This window comes from Urocampus carinirostris, chromosome 16 (genome assembly GCF_059441175.1).
Source record: "Urocampus carinirostris isolate Australia breed hairy pipefish chromosome 16, RoL_Ucar_1.0, whole genome shotgun sequence".
Classification (NCBI taxonomy): Eukaryota; Metazoa; Chordata; class Actinopteri; order Syngnathiformes; family Syngnathidae; genus Urocampus; species Urocampus carinirostris.
In genome coordinates this window covers 10,462,191-10,489,352 of record NC_142364.1, presented here as the reverse complement: position 1 = coordinate 10,489,352, position 27,162 = coordinate 10,462,191, and the positions used below count along the sequence as shown (strand labels likewise).

The 27,162-nt window shown below is 41.3% G+C and overlaps 1 protein-coding gene across 1 annotated transcript in view; it reads right to left on the bottom strand.

Moving 5' to 3' along the window:
- nsmfa (NMDA receptor synaptonuclear signaling and neuronal migration factor a) overlaps positions 1–27,162 on the bottom strand; it is a 49,830-nt gene that overhangs the window by 16,766 nt on the left and 5,902 nt on the right. Inside the window, exons 2-6 of the mRNA XM_088320211.1 lie at positions 18,551–18,612; positions 14,895–15,737; positions 13,354–13,420; positions 3,278–3,330; positions 1,073–1,156 (exon numbers count right to left, since the gene is read on the bottom strand). Of these exons, the coding sequence (XP_088176337.1) occupies positions 1,073–1,156; positions 3,278–3,330; positions 13,354–13,420; positions 14,895–15,737; positions 18,551–18,612 (1,109 nt within the window). The remainder of the gene's footprint in view (positions 1–1,072; positions 1,157–3,277; positions 3,331–13,353; positions 13,421–14,894; positions 15,738–18,550; positions 18,613–27,162) is intronic.

Below are 27,162 nucleotides of genomic sequence, written 5' to 3'. Positions count from 1 at the left end.
TTTCAAACATTATTTTCACAAACTAAAACTGATTTCACCATTTTGTATGCACTTTCAAAAATGAAAAATAATGAATGAAATCGAATATCTCAGCGAAACGATACATTCAAAAAGCAGATTTTTTGGTATCATTTGTTTCTATAGCACGGCGGCGCAGTGGTTAGCGCTTGTGCGGCACAGTTCATGTCATGGGAACCTGTCGTGGGTTCAAATCCAGCTCCAGACTTCCTGTGCGGAGTTTGTATGTTCTCCCCGTGCTTGCGTGGGTTTCCTCCGGGCACTCCGGTTTCCTCCCACATTCCAAAAACATGCATTTCAGGTGAATTGGCCGGTCCAAATTGTCCCTAGGTGTGAATGAGCGAATGAGTTGTCTGTCCCCGTGTGCCCTGCGATTGGCTGGCAACCAGTTCAGGGTGTCCCCTGCCCACTGCCCGAAGATGGCTGGGATGGGCTCCAGCCCCCCCGTGACCCTAATGAGGATAAGCGGTACGGCTAATGAGATGAGATGAGATTTGTTTCTATATTATTCCCTCAACGTTTGCAACTTCTCATAGGAAATATGTAGTATCAAAGATAAAATATAGTAAAAAAGAGAAGTAATTTTTTTAAATGTAATTAAAAAAAGGTTTCTTGTGGAAAAAATGTCACATTTGTAAACCCCAGTTAAAAAAATGGGGGAAAATAACACCCCCTAATTTAATATTTGATACAGTTTTAAAATGTAGTACCAATACTTGGTCTCCTCTCTATCACTCTCAGGTGCGCAAGGGATGGGAGAGCTTAAGATCAGTCACATGGCTGGTGTGAGAGTATGGGCTTATGAATTTTAGTCAGTACAGTACATTGAGCTTTGTTTTTAAAAATTTTTTCATTCTTATTTACTTTAAATGAAAGAAAATAATTACAATTAAAAATGTACACTAGATTTTCCTGACTATAAAACCCCAAAATTGCCGCAAAATCAAAAATGCATCTTATAATCAGGTGTTTATTTTACTAATAAGTTATTATTTCCTAGCAGAATTGATTTTAATCCAAACTGGGTGGGTGCGTTTATGCGGTGCAGACTCACTCTCTTTGGGGGGTTGATCAGTCTTGACGGGGGTTGGATCACTCCAGGAACGGCTGAAACTCTTGGATCTACGCTCAGCGAACGCTAATGCAGGCGGGCGGGATGGGGGGTTTAGGGTAGGATGGGGTAGATGGTTACACTCATGCGGGTACACACGCACACTTTGGGCCACACGTGTCAAACTCACGACCGGCGGGCGAAATGTGGCCCGTCATTTGATTGTATATGGCCTGCTAGCGATTGAAAAGAAAAGAAACGGAGCAAAAGAGTGCTTTGATCAAAAACTACATTTCCCACAATGCCCGTCGACTACGATATTTTTTCACGATAACATTGCGCCACCAAGGGTTCAATTTATAGGATTGACAAATAAATGATCCTAAAAATGTCCAAGGAGATTTTGTTACACAGTGATAGGGCTACATACAAGATTAATCCGGTCCCGGATTGTGCTCATATCTAGAATTGCTCATATCTCGAGCAAATTTTCTTCATAAGAAATAGCTGAAAACCAAATAATCCGTTCCAGCTTCCGAAAAGAATCCATGATAACCCTAAATAACTATGAAATACTTCTTCTACTTCATCTTCAAACAGAAGAGCAGCTTCAGCGACAGACTTCTGTCACAGTCTTGTTCCACGGACAGACTGAGGAGATAATTTCTTCCTCATGCCATGAGGCTCTTTAACTCCACCCGGGGGAGTGAAAGCCCACATTAAACCCCACCCCCACATTTGCATATTACCCTATTTTTATTACAGCGTGTATTTTACGTAGCACTATTTAAATACTCGATATCAACACGTTATATTGGGTATTTTTGTATTCTATTTCTTTTATTTTTTTATTTTATTTTTCAACTCAAGGATACTGCTGAAATTTCCCTACGGGGATGAATAAAGTATATATCTATCTATCTATCTTCCTGATCGCTAAAACCACATTCATATAGTGATTAAACAAAAAAATACAGTATAAGCGCTCGCAATAATTAAAAACGCTTGAAATTTGATGTTGCCCATTCACGTATTGAAAAGTGCTTGAATTTTGGGTCATGTGCTTGTAAATGCTTGAAATTATTGCCACGTTTCACAACAAGTCTGCTTTATAATGCAACCGACACTGCTCTCTGAAGGCTTTGCCCTGCCATTGCATTTATTAACAGCATCTGGCATTAGTTTGTAAGACATTGTCGAATGAAGCGTCATTGCCCCCTATAGGTCGTACTCAAGAGGGCAGGTGCATGCTACACCTAAACCGGGCACTAAAAAAATGTGTATTAGTGCAAGGATTACGTATCAATTATGGACATTTATTGTGGGCCAGGGAAAAGATGAAAGGAGCATTTCTCAGAGGTAAATTGGAATAGGAAGAACTTACTGCAACTGAAAATGTAAGCTACATAGAACAATTATTTTTACCTATATGAGGAGACATTTGATATTTTCACACGTATTGTTTGAATCCAAAAACAAATTTGCGATTTATTGAAGATCTAAAAATCATATGTCTCGATAAATGAACACACAAGAAAACTCAAATATGTAAATCACAGATATATTTTTGGGTCTGCAAAACTTATTTTACTGAAAAAAAAAACACTATAATAAACACTAGAATAAGAAAAATAATACTAAAAATGAGAGTGGTAAAAGAGGGGGGGGGAGTGTTGCATTTTGTTCACTTTGAGTACGTAGAAGGGATTCCTCCTTGTGCTTTTTTGGCACTTTATGGTTGCACCACACAATACAGCGACACCTAGTGGTCAAAAATGGCACCGTGCCCTTTTAAAATGAGGAAAACTGCCAATCGTCTTTTCTTAGCGTGCTACTCTAATTAACATTTGCTCCTCTTTACAGCTTCCATAAATCTTCTTCATCACCCAGAGGACAATTAGTTGCTTTCTTGCCACTAAACGCTTTTTGATTCCGAATAAAACTGCGAGGTATTATTATTATTATCCCTCATCGCCAATTTCCGATATCGTCCCGCTGTTTATTGAACCCGACAAAAAGCGAAAATAAAAACAGATTTGATAAATCCCGAATAAAAAACGCCGCCTATACAAACACACACACACACACACACACACCCAGGAACTCCCGATGTCCCCGAACGCACCGCGAGCAGAAAAAAAACAGAAAAAAACAATGAATGAAGGCGAGGTGAAGGATGCAACTGGCATTTTATTTACTGTGACTCACTCTGCGCTTTGATCCTCCTGCTGCCGACCATGCGGAGATGCTTCCGGAAGTTCCTACGGAGAACAAAAACAAAAAGAGGTTTGCCAGACAAAACGACGCATTATTAAGAGTAGAGGCAACCTTCTTGTCAGTCCGCCGTGGGCGGCAAAAGAAGAAAAGCGCTTGACTCATCCTCGGAGGAAAAAACACCAGTCTCTGAACTGCTTAAAGCCGGCGTCTCAAACTCACAGTCCGGGGGATAATTGCGGCCCGCGGGATGATAGTTTGAGGCCCCCAATTTAATATGAAAGGTTTAAAGCAGAGGTCTCAAACTCGATTTACTCGGGGGCTATCGTACTTAGATGAGGTTCGGACCGAACAAGTTTCCCACCAGAAAACCTATTATCAAAATACAAAATAAGATCAAAAAACAAAAAAATACACCAAAATTTTTTATTTAAAAAAAAAAAAAAATCAATCAATCAATCATTAATAAATGAAATGAAATGATCTGCATTTCTATAGTGCTTTTGAAGTCAATGACTTCCCAAAGCGCTTTACCATGTGCTCCACATTTCCCAATAGCGGCCTTGCAGCCATGTAAGGCGCTAACCTGCTTATTGGGGGTATTAGGGGTTCAGTGTCTTACCCAAGGACACTTCGACATGTAACACGGACGAGCTGGGATTCGAACCGGGATTCCTTGATCCCAAGACGAGCGCTCTACCTCCTGAGCTACTGCCGCCCCACGAATCCATAATTTGCCCGGGTTGCACTTACGTGAAAAGGACAGTGTGTAATATCTGACCACTAGATGTCGCTGTATTGTATAGTGCAACCCAAAAAGTGCTACAAACCACAAGGAAGAACGGAGACTCAAAGTGACCATTTTCTACCCAGGCTTTCAAAAAGAAAGACGGGAAAAAACAAAAGATGAAAGGGAAAAAGGATGAAAAAAATGAGAGGAGAGAAAAAATAAGAAAAAAAAGGAATGAAAGAGAAAATGAAAAAAAAAATTGAAAAAAGGGGTAAAAAAGAAGGCAAAAAACATTTTTTGTCTGGTACCATTAGCAGTAAGATGGCGGACAACTTGCTCACAGTATGTAGAATGAATGCAAATGTCTCGATCTACAAGTATTTAAAAACACAAAAGCAAATAAATTTTCCTTATTTTTAAAATCAATATATCTTTAATCAATTATTTATTTTACCACTGGTAGACTCTCAATCATACACAGTCCATTTAAACTTTCATATTAAGGTGGAGGCCTCAAACTGTCCTCCCAGAGGCCACAATTTGACCCCGGGCTGCGAGTTTTAGACCCCTGGTTTAAAAGGAAAATTAGCATTATTTAGCGCCTCAAATTGGTTAAGAAAAACCTTCATTAAAACAATATTGACTGAAAACATCAGCAAAATACCCTATATTCTGCATTATAAGGTACACCCCAATAAAAGGGTCTGCTATCATGTATTTTTCATTTGTAAGGCGCACTGGACTATAAGGCGCATGGAATTAAAACTACAGGAAGAGCTACCATATTCATTCCTTGTGCATTTCATACACTCACGTTATGTATTAGCGTAATGATTGATCAGTCGAAAATTGTCGCCGACCAAAATCGCAAAACACTGTGTCCAACGGGAATTGAACCCGGGTCACGGCGACGAGAGTGCTACATCCCAACCACTAAGATACAGATAACGTAAGAAGAGGCTTTAGATTTTGTCTTATTATCACTCTATTTATAAAAAGGAACATTGGAGAATGGAAAACAACAAAAAGTCGTCCGGAACGATGTAAACAAATGCAAAAAAGCACAACAAATGACAACTTTTTGGTGTATTTGATCCAGATTCAGACTTTGAGTTTATTTATATCTTTTAGCATGATATTCTGTCTGCTCCAATCTCTAACACAGTGTTTTTAACCACTGTGTTGCACAGTAATTGTTGTACTGTACCATCCGAAATTATCCAATTGGTGTGCCTGTGCGGTCTAGCGATCTATTATTTGGATTTACTTTTACCGGAGATGCAATGACACAGAAAGGTGGTGTTCCCCAGGATTTTATTCAATAAAAGAAATATGCCTTGGCTCAAAAAAGGTTGAAAAACACTGCTCTAACATTCGTCCCTGGCACGGTGAGTAAAAACTGTGTTCAATTCCCATTACAGACAATGTTTTTGAATTTTCAGTTTATCAACCATTGTACAACACACATGTATAAACACTTTATGCAGTTCCTATCTTATTCTGCAGTAAATAAGGCCAATTTTGCAGTTTTAGGTGCGCCTTATAGTCCAGATGTTACGGTAAATGAAATTTGTAGGGTTGCTACCAAAAACACCCGCCCCCGATCCAGCTACGCGGTGTCTAAAAAAGGTAACTCTGAAAGACACATAGTTCAACTCCTAACACGGCCCCTTGTCTTGGATTATTGGAGTGTCAAGGTCTCCTAATGGACAAACTTTCGAATCTCTTCGGTACCGTCCGTAATCATGGTAAATGTGAACTCTCTACCAAATAAGACAGACGAACTGGCTGTGCTAGTGAAAAACATCAAAGCGTACAGGGAATGCCGTTTGCTGTGTTTTACAGAAACGTGGGTCACGTCTAGCATCCCGGACGCTAACATGGAGCTACCCGGCTTCAGCGCTGTTAGGGCAGACAGAGACACAAAAGCCTGCGGGAAGCGGAGAGGAGGTGGACTCGCTATCTACATAAACCTGAGGTGGTGTAACCCTGGGCACAAAGATTTCCATCTGCTGCAGGGACGTCGAACTTTTAGCCTAGCATGTGACGTCATCCACTCCGCTGTTGCTAAACTACAACACAGCACCCCGAGGCCATCCTGTTAATAAACAACAAAAGGATACTGCTGGAAGTGTGAATTTCCCTACGGGGATGAATAAAGTATCTATCTATCTATATCTATTTTCACTTTCCACAATACACCCACCACTCCACAATATCCATCGAATTCCAAATTCAAAATTAAAATAATTAAAACCTTCTTTAAATTAAAAGACAAATGCTCCCATTTGAAAAAAATCTATTCGCCGTCTTTATTAAGGACAAAGTGAAGAGCTCTGCCGGTAATGTTCTTTTCCAGTCTCAGAGTTGCCTTTTTTTAATCTGCGTATTAATGAATCACAGTAAGTGCCATCAAAAAAAAAAAGAAAGAAAAAAGTGTTATTTTGCCCTTGGTCTACCTCTGCAGCAAGAACAAAAATTGTCACTTAGGAGCAGGAAAAAACAAGCTTTATCACTGCTATTTTATAAGGCCATACGCAGGGTTGAGTAGGATTACTTTAACTTGATTACTTTCAATTACTTTTGGATTACTCCAATACCAAATATGCTAATAAGACAAAGACAAAAGAAACTAAATATGAATAAAATTATGACTCACCAAAAAATTATGACTCAAAAAAATAATGTTTTCACCGCATGTAATTATGTCGATTGGAGGGACGTTTTATAGTACAGAACATTACGCAAATTTCCCACTTCTTTGACTTTCTAAGAAGTTTAGCAATCTCAAACACCATCACCTGATACTGAGTGTATCAGATATCTAAGACCACACCCATAGAGGCATGATCTGGTCAAGCGGCACTGGTCCATATGAAGAGATTTGGCTAACTGAGCCAGGGTTGGATAGGGTTACTTTAACTTGATTACTTTAAATTACTTTTGGTTTACTCCAATACCAAATATGCTAATAAAAGACAAAAGAAACTAAATATGAATAAAATGATGACTCACAACACGTGGTAAGCTTTCTCTCCTGGCTTTGATCTCTTTGATCTCCGGCCAAACTAACATAAAATGCGACAGAAACAAAATGAAAATAAATCTAAACAGCTTGCCGACATCATTTTTGCCGTTCCATGTATTCCGTTACTCCCCAAGCCTGCACAAAATTTAGTCATTTTATTCATATTTAGTTTCTTTTGTCTTTTATTAGCATATTTGATAGTGGAGTAATCCAAAAGTAATTGAAAGTAATCAAGTTAAAGTAACCCTACCCAACCCTGTAGTACAGTATATATCTGTATATATCATGGTTCACGGATCCCTTAACTGCATGGGTCATCAGGGCACCAATGAGGACACAACTATGGCCCGCCTTCTCCACTGTTGACGGTCCATGGCCTGTTTATAGATCATAGCAAAGTTGGCACCAGTCCATTCCTTCATGTTCTTTGTCGGTCTTCTTCTCCTCCTTCCCCCTTGGACTGTGTCCTGGAGAATTATATGGGTCAGTCCTGATGATCTTGTGAATTAACCATACCACTGATGTTTCCGTCCGCGCAACGGTTCTTTGTAGGGTCCAATGTGCCCTCTGATGGTGTTGCGTAACGTTTTGTTTGACACATGGGCTAAGTAGCTGATGCTTAGAAGTTTCCGGTAGCATCGCATCTCCAAGGCCTGGATTTTCTTTTCCAGTTTTTCGAGTCCATGTCTCGCAAGCAAAGAGGAAGACGGACGTAACCAGTGCTTTCATCAGTCTGATCTTCGATTTTACTGCTATGTTCTTGTCTTTCCAGATGGATTAACTTCTGGCAAGTGTGGCTGTGGTTTGAGTTATCCCGGCCTTGAATTTTGCGTTCTGGTCCCTCTTCTGATGGGAAAGCTCCAAGATATTTCAATTTGGTCACAGGTTCTAGCTCTCTGTGGTCTTTGGTAATGAGCTTCAAGTTCCTGGTTGTCTCCTTCCATCGGCAATATCATCAGCAAAACGAAGGTTAGTGATGTTGTTCCTCTCCAATACCGACTGTACCTTTATGTTGCTCCAGAGCTTCGGAGCTGATCCTCTCCAGGATCTCCAGGAAGATGTTGAAGAAAGTCGGAGAGAGAATGCAGCTTTGTCTCACACCCACTTTGGTTTTAAATCACGCTCCAATGGTACCATCCATCCATCCATTATCCATACCGCTTATCCTCAGTAAGGTCGTGGGAGTGCTGGAGCCCATCCCAGATATCTTCGGGGAGTGGGCAGGGGACACCCTGAACTGGTTGCCAGCCAATCGCAGGGTACACAGAGACAGACAATTCACTCGCCCATTCACACCTAGGGACAATTTGGACCGGCTGATTAACCTGACATGCATGTTTTTGGAACGTGGTAGGAAACCGGAGTGCCCGGCGGAAACCCTCGCAAGCACCGGGAGAACATGCAAACTCCACACAGGAGGTTTGATCTCACGACCTCAGAACTGTGCCGCACACGCGCTAACCACTGCGCCGCTGTGCTGCCCTCCAATGGTACCATTACCAAAAAAAGATAAAAAAGGACAAGTTTGTCCAAGCCCTTCTTAACATTTCACATACTTGCACGCACAACAAAAGGAGCGGCAATGATGAGTTCAGCCAGAAGATTGCGTCAGCAAGTGGAATATTTTTGAAGTTACATACACCCCCTTAAAATCAATACAAATGTTGTTTCATCCAAGGTCATAAATCCTTTAGTAAGCGTCCATGGTCAGATATCATCATCCGTCTTCCTCATGTTCCAGAAAAGTTTGGGGCGAGCACTCACTCTGATTAAAAAACAGGTGACGCATCGTCGCAGATGCACTCCAGAAAACTTCGGCGTGGTGTCGAGTGTCGCGCCCTCCCCCGCTCCTGACCCCGAAAATCTCGCCTCGCCAGTGTTATTTCAACTCTCTCGAGTGTTACTTCTGCTCCGACTCATTGGAAGGCTGACAGGACGCAGCACAGTGTACCTCTGGTTGGCTTGTGCAGAATTCTTCTCCCTTCGCCTTTTTTCTTAGGCCAAATCCTCGGAAAGCTCTGCCGGGATGCGGCACAGTATTTAAAGGATGAAAAACGAAAGGGGCAGGATGTAGCGAGGGGAGGCTAGTGCCAAGGATTAGCATAGCCGCGAGGGAAGTGTGAGAGTCATCGGGAGCTTATGGTTTTGTTTGGAACAAGCAAACCTACGAGAGTTGCTAAACTTACAAAAGTATCTTTTAAATATTTTTGGACAGCTGTCAAGGTCATTTTTTGGCGGGAAAATAAAAACCTTAGTGCCTCAGTGCATTGTGGGTTGAAAATTCCGTCCGCGATTCTTTATAATCGCATACTGCTGCTAGTGTGGATCAGCAGAAGGCACATTTGTCAACACTACTGTACAAGATGTTCCAAAAGTCTTTGGCGCATTTTGTCATATCTCTTAAACTACGAATGGCAGTAAGATGAAAGTTGTGCCATTTTAAAGATAATTGCGTTAAGATTTTGGGAGGCTATTGATTATCTAATTCATGCTTGGTGATCACTCAACCGCTTAAGTTGCTTTGTGTGCTTGGATTTGCAAAAACGGAATCATGGTTAATGGATAAATTGAGTGAGAAAGAGTCCGATGACTTCATAGGCGCCGCCGCGAGCGGCAGCCTTTCCAGCAGCTCCTTGTTATTTCACTCTTTTTGTGATTTATTGTTTTAATTGTCTGCTTCTATCTTCGGTGTTTTTCGTCCTGTTTGACAACTACACTTTGGATTACTTTCTATCCTATCGGTATGGGTTTTAACGCACAAAAATGCGTTTATTCGAGGAATCAACTCCTTGCCCTGAAGAATTCTTGTGCCGGCGTGATGAGGGGGCCCTATCGTGGATGCAGAGCCGGAGCTAGCTAAGCGGCTAGCGGCGTTATAAGCCTTCGGTACCGTCCGTAATCATGGTAAATGTGAACACTCTACAACATAAGACCGACGAACTGGCTGTGCTGGTGAAAAACATCAAAGCGCACAGGGAGTGCAGTTTGCTGTGTTTTACGGAAGCGTGGTTCACGTCTAGCATCCTGGACGCTAACGTGGAGCTACCCAGCTTCAGCGCTGTTAGGGCAGACAGGGACAAAAAAACCTGCGGGAAGCGGAGAGGAGGTGGACTCGCTATCGACGTGAACACGAGGTGGTGTAACCCTGGGCACAAAGATTTCCATCTGCTGCACGGACGTCGAATTTTTGACCTAGCGTGTAACGTCATCCACTCCGCTGTTGCTAAACTACAACACAGCACCCCGAGGCCATTCTGTTAATCTGTTAATAATCAACACGAGGGTTCTGCTGGAAGTGTGAATTTCCCTACGGGAATGAATAAAGTATCTATCCATCCATCTATTTCCCAACAGGATGGGGCACCACCACACTGGAGCCTAAGGGTTGGACAGTTTCTGAACACAACACTGCCAGACAGAAGGATTGGCTAGTCTGGGCAAAATGATCATGATCTCACATGCTGGCCGCCCAGATCTCGCAACGTGCCATTTCTTTTGGTGCGGATTTGTTAAAAATCCTATCTTTGTGTCCCCTAAGAGACATGGATGAGCTGAAGGCAGGAATAACAGAAGCTGTTGCAACCATTGACAATGCACAGCTGGGCTCACATTGAACATCTTTGAACATTTCATGTAAAAACTGAGATCACAAAAATTCAAAAAGCGAATTTACCAGATGTGTTTCTTTTTTATCCTAAATAGTTTCAGAGATATTCGATGTCAAAATGTGCCCAAGACTTTCGGAACACCCTGTATTTCAGTCTAAAATGAACTGCACTAGTTCGGCCGCAATTCTGTCGAGAGGTGTGCCCTTATGGCCCGACCAAAAATGAAATGCAGAGTGGTGGCTGCGATCCGTTATCCCCGTTTGATAACTGCTGAAAGCAGGGGCAGCTTTTTCTTTGGTTTGGGCCACTAAAGTGTGTCATTGTGGACTGCCCAAAATGAACTGCACTGTTTTATCTGTGATCTATTGTCCTGACTCAAATATTGCTGACAAGGGAGGCCAAGAAAATACATTTTTGTCATGTGTGGTGGGGCCTTTTCTTCTGTTCTTTATGCCGAGTATGAACAGCACCCATGCGGGCACAAGCCATTATCTCCGATCACATATTGCTGCGAGCGTGTAGTGGCAGAGTGCACTTTTGTCGGGCCAGGCACCTTGTGTTTTGTCATTTTTTGAGACTAATATGTGTTGCACCCGTGCGGCTGCAATTCGTTATTCCTGATCCCACTTTTGTGGGTGGGCAAGCCGTTCCGGCCTACAATCCATTTTCCCTGATCGATTATTGCTGTAAAGCATGCCTTTGTGGCCTGCCTAAATGCACTGATTTGGCCACAATCCAAAATCCCAAGTCAACTATTTCTGAGTGCAGGGGCCGTGCTAATTGGTGTCATTCTTGGGGGCCCATTTTTTCTGTTCTTTGCACTTAAAGTTAACAGCACCCAAGCGGCCGCGATCCATTATCCGAGGTCAATTATTTCTGAGAACAGGGGCGGGCAGAGCGCTTCCTTTGGGGGGGTTCTGACCACTGAAGTGTGCCTTTGTGGTCTGCCAAAAATGAAATGTACAGTTGTGGTTGCGATCCATTATCCTCAGTGAAATATTGCTAAAGGCAGGGGGGAGAGAAAAAATTTGTCGTGTGCGGCGGCACTTTTTTATTCCATCCAAATGGATATATAAATCTCAGCATATTTATCAAAAACATGTTTACTATATATTTAGAAATAAAAAGAATTAAAAAGAACCCCAACAGAGCAATGCTTGCACAATAGAATAGCCACAATATTGAAAATATGGATAATGTAAATTTTTCCCTAATTTGTTTTTCTTTAATGACTTTGGGAGCGATCGGCGAAACAGAGGGCTGAGAAAGTTGAGCGGCGAGAAAAAAGTTGTTCTTGTCGCAATTAGGAAGCGTCACCCCACTTGGGAAAGGCGTCACTCACCATGTGTGCTTGTAAACACCATTATCACCCGTTTGTCACCAGAAACGAGAGAAACGCACACTGTCAATAACTCAAAAATAACTCTTAAACTAATTGCTCGTTGCACTACGGTTTCAAAAAGGTGAAATATCACAAGAACGCTTTTGTGACTTTTAATTATCATTCAGCAGTTCAGAGAAAGGTCGTCTGAAAATGCTCATAAAACAAAACGAAATAAAATGAAAGAGAGGTACTCACGAAATCCTGAGTTGATCGTTCCGGTTTTAATTAGCATGGGAGAACACAAAAAACAGAGTAGTAAATGCTTAATCATTGAACAGCTAATGCCTATTTCACTAACCTTTACCTACTAAATCCAATGCTAACATTGTGGTCTCAGCTGCTAGCTGCTAATGCTAAATAATATAGCACTTGATGCCAGTTTCATGTACCTTAACCACTATACTACAATTCTGGACACAACCGCTAGCTGCTAATACTAAATATTATAAAAGTTTATGTTCCTTAACCATTATTGCTAATGTTAGCATTGTGGACACGGCCGCTAACTGCTAATACTGAACATAGCAGTTTATGTACAATAACTATTAATGCTAATGCTAGCATTTTAGATGTAGCCGCTAGCAGCTAGTGCTAGGTAACATAACCGCCAGTGCTGGTTTCATGAATTACTAATGCTTGCATTGGAGGCACAGTTGCCAGGTGTTAAGGCTACGTAATATAGAAGCTAACACCAGTTTCATATACCTTAACCTAGTTATCTAGTTAAGGCTCAACTACTTATAACAATGCTAGCATTGGGGTCACAGACGCTAGACACTAATGCTAAATAATATTGAAACTAATGCCAGTTTCATGTATTTTAACTAGTGATGCTAATTCTAAAGTTGTGGACAGGACATAAAACCTTTAATGCTAAATTATTGTTAAGCTAATGTTCTAAACTTCTAATGCTAACAGTGTGGACACCACGACCAGCTGCTAATGCTGCAACTAATGCTAATCTGGCAACTCATGCCACCTTAATTACTAATGATAATGCTCAACTTGTGGTCATGGTTGCGAGCTGCTAATGCTAAATAATGGTACGGTACAGGTAATTCCTGTTTTGTGTACATTTAACGCTAATGCTACATGAATGCTATCTGTTAATGCTAAGTCATGTAACAGCTAATGCCAGTTTCCTAAGCTTTAACTATCAATGCTAGCATTCCGGACATAGCCATTTGCTGCTAATGCTTAATAACATAGCGGCTCTTGTCAGTTTCATGAATCTAAATTGCTAATGCTAGTAATTTGGACAGGGTCGCTAGCTGCTAATTTATTTTTAGAAGGAAAAAAATAAATTCGGGGCGTACTCACGCCTGCATCGTCGTGGTAGCGGTTTGAAAGGTGAACATGTTTTCTTTCGGGAACCAGTTAGCATCATCTGTGAGCGAAAAAAATGTAAATAAAACGTAATAAATAAAACAGTACAACCGTACCAGAAGGTAGCGTGTTTGAAATATGAAATGACAAAAGCGGCACCAGCACTGCACATTCCAGCACTCCACAAATGGAGGGAGAGGAGACACACAGCAAGAGAGAGCAGGAAAAAGAAAAAAATAGATAAGGGAGGAAGAAATGTCAGAAAAATACAACATCAAACCCTGAAGTCTCATCAGACCGGTGAGGAAATAGATTTTGAAGACCTATTAGCGTTAGCTCACATTATATTGGAGTGGATGCGGGCTTTCCCTTTGCTATCAGGCTAAATCTGGGCTAAATATTCGTAAAATAATTGCTAAAGCTAGTCTTTGTTAGTGCTATTTTAAATAGTAGTTTTATCATGACGTTTTAGCCCCTGTTAGCTAAATGTTAGCATCTTTCTTCAACTATCTTTAAGCCATCTTTATCTTTTAAGCTTCTCAACTCAGAGTTGAAAACGTTACCCTTCGACAGCAATAATGAATATTATCATGTGTTTAATTTCTACCTGTAAATTACGAGTTAAAACAATTAGCTTAATGTTAGCATCTATGTTAAGCTTTCTTTACTACAAACCGTGTTAAGAATGTGTTCAGAAAGTTTTACACACAATATAATTGGTGGCGTAAAATCATAATAATTTAACTCAAGAGGTAAAAGAGCTTTAATGTTTGACAACATTAATACATTCTCAGAAGTAAAAGCAGTTTTCAGGACAAAATTCGCAGCTTAAGCTTGAGAGCTAAAGAAGGTTTAAAACTTTCACTTTTTGACAGCGTTAAAATAGATTATCATGAGTTAACAACTTTTTAGCCGTAACTCACAAGTTGAAACAGCTTTAAAGCATAAATGTGAGAATGTATAGTTAAAGATTTAACTTTTGAACGCAATTCATATATATTATCACAGGTAGAAACAGCCTTCTGGCCAAAACTCACGCGTTAAATCACCTTTAATTTCAGAGGTAAATGAGATCTAAAGTTAAAGCTTAAACCTTGGACAGCATTAATTTATTCACGAGTTAAACAAGCTTTTTAGCCGTGATTAAAAAGTTAAAGCTTTAACTCTAGAGGAGATGCAACTTTTAAGCGTAAAACTGAAAAGGTAAAGGAGCTTTACAGCTTTAACTCGAAACGTATAGGAGCTGAGTTTTAACTCAGAGTTAAAGGCTTTAACCTTTAACAGCTTTAATATATATTTCCATGAGTTAGAGAAAGTTTCTAGCTGTAACTCACAAGTTAAATAAGAGGTTAAGGAGCCTTAACCCAAGCAGGGTTTGGCGTCATCAATGCAGTGAATTGTGGAAGAAAGCGGTTTTCCAAAAGCTTTTTCTTCTCCGGTCTAAAACACCTAACCAAAGCAGGACCTCAAGAAGTCCTGACCCCCTTTTTGTAACCGAGTTCCTCTCCTCTTCTGTGTGCCCCCTGACCCCTCACCTCTCTCCAGCCCAGTCACCCGGTCCACACTCCACATCCTCTCTAGGCGCCGGCGCTGCTTGCCTGGCTCTCGAGAAGCACTTTCTAGGTCCAGGGACCCTTGACTCCGGGAAGGGACGGCACTGCAGGACTCGCAAGCCAGGCCCCCACATTCTGACTCTCCTTTGCCGCTGTCACCCCAACTGCGGATGTTGTGGGCGCTGACGGAGGTCTGCAGCGGGGGCTGGGCCAGGTGATGATGGTGGTGGTGGTGGGAATGGGACCCCGAGGCACCGGGGTTTTGCTGGTTGGCGGTTGCGCTGGTCCCACAGGCTCCGGCCACACCGCTGGAGGGTCCCGCATGGTGGTGGTGGTGGTGGGCACTGCTAGCACCCCGGACGCTCCCGGTTTGTTGGTACTGGGTAGGGGAGGAGGAAGACGACGAAGGAGAAGTGGAGGGCTGGGCTAAGGTAGCGTGGCCACCTTTGGGTCCTGCTCCTCCACCCCCCGACCTCTCCTTTAGGACGTCCAGTTCCAGGCTTTCCTTGCTATCCCGGCCGCCACTCATCAGCATACCGTGCCGGCTGGTGATGGTGTAGACGCGAGCGGGCTGTAGGGGGCACTCCACCCCCTTTTGCTTGTCCTCCTCCACCGAGAAGCTGCGTTCCAGGGATAAGCGCACCGGCTTACTGGAGACAGTAATGGATGGAGGAGGTTGATGGCGCAAAGCTGAAGAAGATTTGACAATGAGGTCCTCTTGGGTACCCTTGGGGTACTTGGTGTTGTTGGAACACAGATGAAGGTGGTTATTGTTGTGCCTGGTGGTCTCAGTTGGCGAATCGTGGTCTAGGTCCAGGAGATGAGCTAGTTTCAAGAAAGGGGAGGATAACAATCGTTAAAGATCCATCAAGATTCTGAAAAAGATTGGAGACTTAATTAAAGAGGACTCAATGAACCATTACAAACCCTACCCTAATCCCTGAAGTAATTGGAATTTTGCTTATCTTGTCACTGGGGGACTTATGAGTGTTTTGTCTTAGTTACGTGCTTTGTTAATCAAAAGCTGCGTTGGGTAGGTTTACCGGCCGTCTCGTACATCGTGCTCTTTTTTACCTTCGCCTTCTTTTAGGTATGTGATTGTGACTTTTCCTTCTGGCTTTGTGTTGAAAAAAAAAAAAACCAATAGTAGTATTTTATTTTATTTTTTCAAAAAGTGATCACTGCCATTCCCCCCTGCCACTGCTATAGCACCCCTTTTCTTGTTGCAAAATTTGAGCTCATATGCACGCTTGCTTTTATTTACTCAATCTCGTGCTTAAAACATCGCAGAGGTAGATGTTTTTGACCGCATGCACTGTAATTCTGGCCAAATTTGCTAGTGAATTAATTTCGTATCCTGATTTTTGTGTGCAGGATAGATTTATTTTTGCGCTGGGAAGGTATGGCTTAGAGGGAATATTGCTTCTAACCCGGCCTACAAACCCTAATTCCTAGATTCCAACCTCCAACTCCTAACGCCCTAATACTACCCTAACCCTTTTAATCCCAACCCCTGACACTTACCAAACTCCTACACCCCAATCTCTAACTCCTAAAACCCTTAACCATACCCTTACCTAGGGCTGGCCCACCCGGTCCTCAAGAGCCGCATGTCCTGCATGTTTTTGGAGTTTCTCGGCTCCAATAGAGGCGATTCCAATCACCAGGATTGTTATTAACATCCATACAGCCTGCTAAAGAGTTGACATTTTTGCATCACCTGAGTTTCAGAAGAGAAACCTCCAAGACATGCAGGATATGCGGCTCCCGAGGACCGCATTGCCCACCTCTGCCCTATTTGTTTACCCCTAACTACTAATTCTAATTCCACATGAACCTTAAACCCTAGCCTTAAGACCAATTCCCAGGCCCCAACCTTTTACTCCTAGCCCCACCCTAATCCTTCTAACACGCAACTTTTTACCTTAGCCATAATCCCTAACTCCTTACTTCCTAGCCCTTGCCCCTGACTGTTAACCCCTAATTACCAATTCTAAACCAACCTGAACGTTAAACCCTAAGCCTTAACCCAAAATCCCAGATCCCAGCCTCTATCTCCTAACACTACCCTATCCTTCTAACCCGCTTAACTCCTTACCTTAGCCATAATCCCTAAATCCTTATTCTCTAGCCCTTGCTCCTAACCGCTAACCCCCAAACTTAACAATTAGCACTAAACTGTAACCCCAACATTAACCCTAAACCCTAACCGGGACTCCTTGACCCCAACCTCGAACTCCTAACACTACCCTAATCCTTCTAACCCTGCAACTTCTTATTTTAGCCATAATCTCTAACTCCGTACCCTCTCACCCTTGCCCCTGACCGTTAACCCCTAACCCTAACTACTAATTCTAAATCAACCTGAACCCAGATCCCAGTCTCTATCTCCTAACCCTACTCTAATCCTTCTAACGCCCCTAACTACTTACTTTAGCCATAATCCCTAACTCCTTACCCCCTAACCCTTGCACCTAACCGCCAACCCCCAAACATAACAATCAATTCTAAACCCTATCCGAACATAAACTCCAAACCAACACCCTAACTCTACCCTAAACTCCCTAACCCTATCAACCCTAAACTCCGAAACTTAATCAATTACGCTGACCCTTACCCCCAATCCCCATTCCCCCCGACCCCAGTCCCTAACCCTAACTAGCAGCCTGCATGCTTCCCAAATCTTCCAGGACGAAAAAGAAACATAAAACTTATGTCGAATGGATGATTAAAAATAAATAAAATAAAATAAATCAGGAAGAGAGAAGCTTGACTTAATGATTGACATTTTATGCCCAGATCTTAGGTCTACCCTAAACGTAACTCAACCCTGGTCTTATTGCTCATGACATCATAGGCGCCACCGCGAGCGGCAGCCTTTCCAGCAGTTTCGTGTTATTTCGCACTTTTTGTGATTTATTGTTTTAAGTGTCTGCTTCTATCTTCTTTGTTTTTCGTCCCATTTGACAACTACACTTTGGATTACTTTCTATCCTATCGTGGGCCTTAACGCACAAAAATGTGTTCATTCGAGGAATCAACTCCTTGCCCTGAAGAATTCCCGGGCCGGCGTGATGAGGGGGCCCTATCGTGGCTGCAGAGCTGGAGCTAAGGTGAAGGCTAAGCGGCCAGCGGCGTTATAAGCCTTCGGTACCGTCTGTAATCATGGTGAATGTGAACTCTACCAAATAAGATCGACGAACTGGCTGTGCTGGTGAAAAACATCAAAGCGTTGAGGGAGTGCAGTTTGCTCTGTTGTACGGAAACGTGTCTCACATCTAGCATCCCGGACGCTAACATGGAGCTAACCCAGAGCTATCCGGAGACACAAAAGCCTGCGGGAAGCGGAGAGGAGGCGGACTCGCTATCTACGTGAACACGAGGTGGTGTAACCCTGGGCACAAAGATTTCCATCTGCTGCAGGGACATCGAACTTTTGGCCTAGCTTGTGACGCCATCCACTCCGCTGTTGCTAAACTACAACACAGCACCCCGAGGCCATCCTGTTAACCTGTAAATAAACAACAAAAGGATACTGCTGGAAGTGCGAATCTCCCTACGGGAATGAATAAAGTATCTATCTATTGATCTATCTACGTATTGCAGGAAAAACTGTCATGACGGCAAAAGATACTGACCTGATCCGTTCCGGTTGTCAGAATGCGCCAGGGACAAGTAGTCTCCAAACGCTCGAGCTGCTCTGTGGACACACAGATACACAAGAGGCCGTCAATTTGCGGCCTGGTTGGAAAAGACGCGCGGACAAACCTCGGAAGGGTAGGCAAGGACAGAAACGCAAATTATAAACCTCATTGTCTCTTTTTGTGAGCTTGTGCCGCCCACAGATTAAGATGCAGCCGTTTTATCTGCGTACTTCAGGCAGCCTCAAAAAGAGAAAAAGAGAAGGGAGGAAGGCGGGGGCGAAAGGTTGAATGGTTTCAGGTGCAGGACACTTCAAAGCCTCACCTCGGTTTACAGCAGAGGGGGGCCGTAAATATTTGCTTGTCCGGCTCTCTACGACACTCTTATGATGCAAAGTGGAGGACACTCGGGGATGGAGCGTCTCTCAGGTATCCACGACTGGTTATTTAAATCAGCGGTTGTTTAGTAAGGGGCCCCCCCCAAAAAAAGAGAAAAAAATTGCCTTATTTTTTAGATGTACTGTATTTATTCCTGGATAACGTGCATTAATTTTATACAAAATAGACCACAAAGAGCTTTTTTTGCATTTATTATTTTTCAGTGACTAAGAATAGTGTGATAATGCAATAGAACATAATGCCTTTTCCTATGTAAACTACATCCCTAATGATCTCATGGCCATCTTTCAAATAACTGGCGACAATTATCCTGTACTTGCTTTTTTGATAATCTATTTCGTTTATCAAGATTTTAAACTTCATGTAATAAAAAAACTAAAAGGGAGAAATTACTTTGCAACTACCTTTACTTAAAGTTTTCTTTTTCAAATAAATATATTTGTATTTTTTTGAGTGTCTCAAAACAATTTGGAGGAAATTGTACGATAACTTGTGCAAGAAAATGAGAACAAGAAAAAATAGATTGCTTTTTGTTGATTTCTTATCACCCGCGAGTAAACCGAGGATGGTGATAATGTTTTTGTTTGGGATTTGATAATATATAAAGGGGAAGGAGTTTAGGTATGAGCACCATCTTTCACAGGCAGTCAAGTAGGTTACCCTAGATGTGAAAATACCCCACAAAATTCCTGACTCAGCATTTTTCCAAAGGAAGAAATTCCCCTCTCCCAGGCTATAACTACAATGAATATAAACCATCTTTCACAGGGAGTAGGGTAGGTTACCCTAGATGTGAAAAATGCTAGCTCAGCCCTTTTGGTTTAGCTGACTAAAATGTTTTTCTTCCAGGAAGACACTTCACTCTTCCGGTTAAGAAAGATGTTTAATCTCAACACCCTCTCCCACGGTAAGGTAAGTTACCTTAGATGTGAAAATTGCAAAAAATAAATGGTGACTCAGCACTTTTATTTTGTTGATTAAGCATTTTTTCAACAAAAATGGGCAAGCGGTTGAATGAACAGCTGCTTTTCAACATCCAGTCTCTAGTTTTCTTTTGTTATCTCCTTGGATTCTTTGCATCTTGAGGTTGGACAATTCCATATTTAGGCTGTTTTTACCTTGCTCTTTGGGGTGTCCATTCTCATGTGCCATTGACCCTGCCAGAAAAGGAAACGCCATCCAAAAAGTGTTTCGAATCTCAACACAGGTGATGCTGTAATAGTGCGCACGCATTCAAGTTTCCTTGGGTATTGGCAAGGAATTTGATTTAAGACTGGCGTGTCAAACAAAGAACGGATCGGATCCCGCCCCTCCATAAATTTCTGAGTACTGTATGTCAAAATGCGAGTCTCTAGGTCATTTCTATCAAAAGTCATTATTTTTTAAATGAATTCAAAAGAAATGCTTTTTTACAGCCACTAGAGGGCACTGTTGAGTTGTATAGTGTGGTGAGTGGGTTCAGGTGTAAAACTGCATTCACTCAACTGTTAAAATAAACCAGTTAACACATTAAAGGATTTCATACATTTGACTATAAAGGATTTTATACGATTGACTACAAGTTACATGTATTCAGTTTAATGCAAAAAAGATATTCACTGACTGTGCTTTAGTAAAATGTAAAAGGTCCGGGCAGGTTGTGTGGAATGCATAAATAGATAGATAGATAGATAGATAGATAGATAGATAGATAGATAGATAGATAGATAGATACTTTGTTCATCCCCGAAGGGAAATTCACATTTCCAGCAGCATCCCTGAGCTGAGAACAATCGAGAACAATCGAAAATAACACGGGAGCTGCTGGAGTGGCTGCCATTCGTGACGGCGCCGGAAGAAAAGATTCAATTTGAATCATGTACAAACAAACAAACAATTGAATCATGTACAAACAAACAAACAAACAAAATATTCATGTTTCAATAAATGGCAGTTGTTTTGTCTAGGACCCTTCTGATAACAGGAGGCGTGGGTGTGCTGACGCAGGACGACCAAAGATTGTTGGGCACAAAACAACTACCTTGACACGCCCATGGGAGGAGCCAACACGCCATCATGCGAGGGGAAGAAAACCAATAAGAGAAAGCTAAAGTTAGCTGCAGATGACACATAGGCAATAGGGGAATAGTAGGATGTCTTTGCTTTGTTTGTTGTAATGTATAAATGATCCCGTCTCCTGTTGGTTACACTTAGTTCTGCTGTTAGGAATAATAAACAACCCGCCCCGTGTGGAAATGCCTGCACCTGGTCATTTTCTCTCAAAAAACGAGCGCGCGTAATTGTTGGATGAATGTATTCAATGCCAAACATGACAATCGGTTTCCCCAATGTTTTGTGAATAAATTTGTTTAAAAAAAGATCCCTCGTCATCTGTGATTATTATAGATAAGGTAGGCTAAATGATAAAGCATAATACTGGAAAAGACAGCTAAAAATTGGGAGTTGATATTATTTTACTGATCCGGCCCGCCTGAAAACAGAAAGTCTGGATCTGGCCTCATAGCCAAACTGAGTTGGATATCTCTGAGTTAAGACTACTGGCATATACAAAAACTAAATACAAGTATCAATCTTTCTTTTCTCCGACCCACCTCTCAGCTAGCTTCAACCTACACAACTAGAGCTGGGTCAGATTGGGACAACGCAAACAGAAAAAAGGAAGGACCGTAGCGAACTCCGGCGTACTTCATTTTAGCAAACGACGGCAACGATTCAGCCCCGGGCTTACTCTAATGAGACACGTTTTCTCATTTGAGTGCGAGGAACAATGAACAAAAGTCTCGCCAATGGCAAATACGCAAGTGCCATGATTATGGGAAGAGAAAGCGGAAATGAGAACTGTGGGTACGACTCAGACTCTATTAATATTCAGAAATCCCGCTAGCTGTTTTCAAGCGATAATTCGCTATGATTATATTTTTTTCTTGGTGAAAAAGGGGCTCGCCAATTTAATTTGGATTATTTTTTGGAACCGCCATTCAACAATCAACAGCAAAGGAAAGAAAGATTGTCGAATTGTAGGGACTGAACTTATCCCTGTTATTACCATAGGGGCCCCGTTTTAACAAGCAGTATTAAATTTACCGTAATGAATATAAAAAAAAATCTAAATGAATCAAAGTAGTTCTCCAAAACACCCAAAAGGTGGCAGCAACTTGTCACAATCGTAGCTCACAGGCATACACGTGTGGCAACAGACCAATCACAGGCAAGAAATAACACAGGCAGAGCATACTAAGTAATGCATTTTTTGAAGCATTATTTTGTTATCTGTATAACCAATAAAATAAAATAAATCCTTTGAACATTACTTGATTAGTTTTGATTGTCAAAGGGGCAATGAATGGGTGTATTGATGGGTTATGTATGATTTTGTCTTGCAATGTGTTCATGTTCATTTCCAGTCCCTACTTCAGTGTTTTTCAACCTTTTTTGAGCCAAGGCACACTTTTATTTCATTAACAAATCTCAAGGCACACAGTCTTTGTTTAAAAAAATGAATCCCGGAACTAGTTTCATGTGATTGTTATCTTTGTTTTTTTTAGTTCAAATAATCATATTGCTTAAAATGACAGTATAGTCAAGTCACATTTATTTATATAGCCCGTAATCACTAAAATGTCTCAAAGGACTGCACAGGATTGCAATTACAAAATTGCACAATTACCTGATCTTAAACTATAGTTTCTTTTATCGTGGTCAGAAGGTAATAAATATTATTCGTTTTGGTGTATATTTAGCTGTCATTTTGAATTTTTTGTTTTTTAAAAACAGAAATTACTAGATTTTCTTTACTACCATATTTCTTTGTTTTATAAAATAATAGTGGGATTTTTAGTGGGATTGTGGACGCTTTCTTGAGGATGGGCTGGGCACCCGTATGATGCGGCAGGGGTAAACCAGTGAAAGCTGTCCGGCCCTGCTGTTGAACAAAAAAGTGTGTTGTCACCCTGACCCGAGCGACATGGCCGCTTTCTGGTGTCCCGTTTCATCTGGAGGGACGGAAGCATGACCAACTTAGGTGCCGAGGTGCCTCACTTGTTTGGGTGTTCGGGCAATTTTTGTGTGTTTTTTTTGCCATTTATTTCCCTTTTATTTTCTTTGTTATTGTATGTGTTTGTCTTGCTGTCGGTCACCCCTCTTGAGGGAAATGACCATGGTAGATAGGTAGAGAGATGAAAAATAATACAAAAATGAATTCGCAAAATCACATTCGCAAATTTTTTACATTATTTGATGCAATATTGATCGTATCTGTGCAAAACTAAAACTAATAAAAAGAAAGCGCTATGGAACCTTTTAGAGCAGGTTGACTTCCTTATTTGAAGGCTTCTTTCCCTGTTTTCTTTGTAAGTTCGAAACCCAGTGATTTCTTCTCCCTTTCTTGAGTGTCAACTAAAATTTAAATTATTTTTATTTAAAATGATATAAGTTATCAAATGTATTTCAGTGCACTACCCCATGAGCATATTATTAGTTCGTAAAAGGAATGGAAAAATGGCAATCTAATGTTACTCGGCTGATGACCTGACGAAATCAAAGACACACTAGACAAGTTTTCACGGCACGCTAGTGTGCTCTTTCACACTGGTTGAAAAACACTACCTAACTTCATTATAATCCGAAAAAATCCAAGTCTGTTTTTGATTTTAAACTGTTATTATGTTTTAACCCATATTTATGGTAGATATTGCCAAATATTAAAAGTTTGGGTTGTTCAGGAAAAAAAGGGACAAAAGTGACCATTCAGTTACTTATTCCTTCCACTTCTGTTTGCATGCTATGAAATGAAATGAAATGAAATGATCTGCATTTATATAGCGCAGGGGTTTCAAACTCATTTTCCCTCAGGGACCACACGATAGAACAAACATTCTATCGAGGGCCGGACTACTGTAGTAGATTAAAGAGAAAGAAAAAGAGAGATAAAGAAATAAGAGAAAGAGGGAGGGAAAAGGAGAGAGGGCGGGACAAAGAAAGAGAGAGAGGGAGAGAGCGTGAGAAAGAAAAGATAAAAAGTCGTGAGAGAGGGGGAAAAGAAAGGGAGAGGAAGAAAGAAATCCAAAGAGAAATAGAAAGACAGAAGGAGAGAAAAGAGAAAAAAAGCGCAAAGGGTAGGAAGAGAGAAAGAGAAAAGAGAGAAAAGGAAAACAGGAAGTTAGAGCAAAAGAGGTTAAAAGACATAGAGACAGAAAGAGACAAAGAGCAACAAAGGAAGAGAAAAAGAAAGACACAGAGAGTGAAAGAGACAGAGAGTGGGAGAAAAGGGGTGGAAGAAAGAGAGAGAGAGCGAGAGAGAGAAATAAATAGAAGTACAGTGTCTTTGTGAAAGGCCCCTGGCTTTGGCAACATCAAGTTGACATATTTCAACCTGCCGCTTGTTTTTCTCTTGCGCTTCTCTGAATGTTGTCTCGCGGGCCGGATTCAATCCCTTAGCGGGCCTGATCTGGCCCGCGGGCCGCCCGTTTGACACCTGTGATATAGCGCTTTTCAAGTCAATGACTTCCCAAAGCGCTTTACAATGTGCTCCACATTTCCCAATAACGGCCTTACAGCCACGTAACCTGCTTATTGGGGGTATTGGGGGTTCAGTGTCTTACCCAGGGACACTTCGACATGTAACACGTATTCGAACTGGGATCTCTTGATCCCAAGACGAGCGCTCTACCTCCTGAGCTACTGCCACCCCTATCCTTCATAAAATCTAAAAACGTTTTGGTAGTTTTAGATAAATCAGACACTGTTCATCTGTGTGATTTCCATAAGGAAGAGGGTCCAGTTACTTATTCCTCCCCTTTCTGTAATTGTTTGCAAGCTCTGTTCCTCTGAAGTCGGGCCCCATGTTTTATTCAGCGGGCCCGATGATTGGAATCGGCAAACAAGGGAAACGAGACGGACGTGGTCATTCTTCTTCGCCATGAGAGGTAGAAAAAATGTCACAGCGCGTAGCGGCGTCAGAAGTTCCTGTTTTTGTTTACGACTTTAATCTCTTGATATTATGGGGAGTTCATTTTAATGCAACATTATGATATTGTTTAGAATAATTCAAATGTAAAATTGGTCATGAGATAATGGCTTTAATCTTGTATAGCCCCCCACAAAAAAATACAATTTATAGTTGTACTTTTTGTTATATTTTTGTTTGCATTTTATTTTTACGCTCCCCTACTTACGACCATTCGACTTAACGGTAAATATGAACATTCTTTTGGGGATGTCAAAAAATATCCAGACATTGCTGTAAGTTAGAGGAATACAGGACAGGACAGTACTGTAGTGCTTCTTTCTGCCACTATCGGCGCGTGGCGCTGTGAGAGCTCGCCCAGCATCCACCCCGAAGAAGAAATCCGCTTCCTCTTCCTAGTTATTGTGAAAACATTCTATACTGTTTCTCCAGCACGCAAGGAATTTTGAAATTTTTATTGTTTAATATCTCGTGCATCCATTCAATATGGTTGGTGTAAAGTGTGAAGAAGAGACGAGCTGTTCTTTTGAAATGAAAGTGGAATAGGAAAGATTGATGCGGTTGAGAAAATGGTTGGATCGCTTTTTTTTTTCTACCTCTTGAAGCTCATCTTCCAAAAGTAAGTTAAACCTAACTTTATTTATTTTTATAGAGCATATTATTTTACTAAATGTTTATTTTTTAGAACCAAAACAATACAGGTTACTTGTACAAGCCTTAAACATACAAAATATTGCACTGAAGCAACTTACGAACAAATTCAACTTACGAACGATCTTGTTCGTAAGAAGGGCAGCGGCTGTATGAAAAATTATTTAATAAAATCAATGCAATATTTTCTCGGGTTTCTTTCTTAGTAAAATGATTATTTTTTTTCCGCGTATTGCCATTTTTGCTTATCTCACAGCATTTTTTTTCGCTGGTATACACCGAAGTATAAGTCGGATAAAGGACGGTGTGGCAGGCATGCATAAAATACTTATATAAAAAAAATCTTTTTATTTTTTGTATTTCTTTCCTATTTCAATTTTTTTTTTCCGCATGTTGCCATTTTCTTGCTCATGTTGCAGCCATTTTTTTCAGGTATCTAGCAAAGACTACGTGGGATAAACGACAGTGTGGCAGGCATGCGTAATATAAGCTTTCTGAAAAAATATGTTATCCAATAATGCAATATTTCCTTGTTTTTGTTTATTAGTTTTTTAAAACTTTTTTTTGCTGTATTCGAATGAATGAAATGATCTGCATTTCTATAGCGCTTTTCAAGTCAATGACTTCCCAAAGCGCTTTACAATGTGCTCCACATTTCCCAATAGCGGCCTTGTATTGCAGCCATGTAAGACGCTAACCTGCTTATTGGGGGTATTAGGGGTTCAGTGTCTTACCCAAGGACACTTCGACATGTAACACGGACGATCCGGGATTCAAACGCTCTACCTCCTGAGCTACTGCCGCCCCATGAATGCAATATTTCCCCATTTTTGTAGTTTTTTTCTTATTAGAATTTTTTTTTTTTCGCGTGTTGCCATTTTCTTGCTTATCTCGCAGCCATTTTCGCTGGTATACACCGAAGTGTACATCAGATAAACGACGGTGTGGCAGGCATGCGTAAAATACCTATATAAAAAAATCTATATTCAAATTAATGCAATATTTCCCCATTTTTGTAGTTTTTTTCTTGTTAAAAATATTTGTATTCGCGTGTTGCCATTTTTTTGCTTATCCCGCAGCCATTTTCGCTGGTATACACCGAAGTGTACATCAGATAAACGACGGTGTGGCAGGCATGCGTAAAATACCTATATAAAAAAATCTATATTCAAATTAATGCAATATTTCCCCAATTTCTGTAGTTTTTTCTTATTAAAATTATTTTTTTTCGCATGTTGCCATTTTCTTGCTCATCTCAAAGCTGATTTTTCCATAGGTACACACCGAAGGATACGTCAGATAAACGACGGCGTTGAAGGCGCTAAGTCACGGGCATTATCGACCGGCATCTGATTGTCTGCCGGCTATTCCCGTTGCCATTTAAGACGGGGGTCATAAATCTCCAGAGGACGGGAGTCTCGCCGGCTCAGAACGTTCTGGAATAGCGTCAGGCCGCTGTAAAAAATGAGCGTCGGTGCAAACAGATGCCTCACTCGGGGCGCACTTTGATCGAATCTCTTCATCGCCTCCGCCGGACTAATTCAATTAGGTTTTGCTAGCAGTTTGTGCCGCTTTGCATGCTGGGGAATTTGGT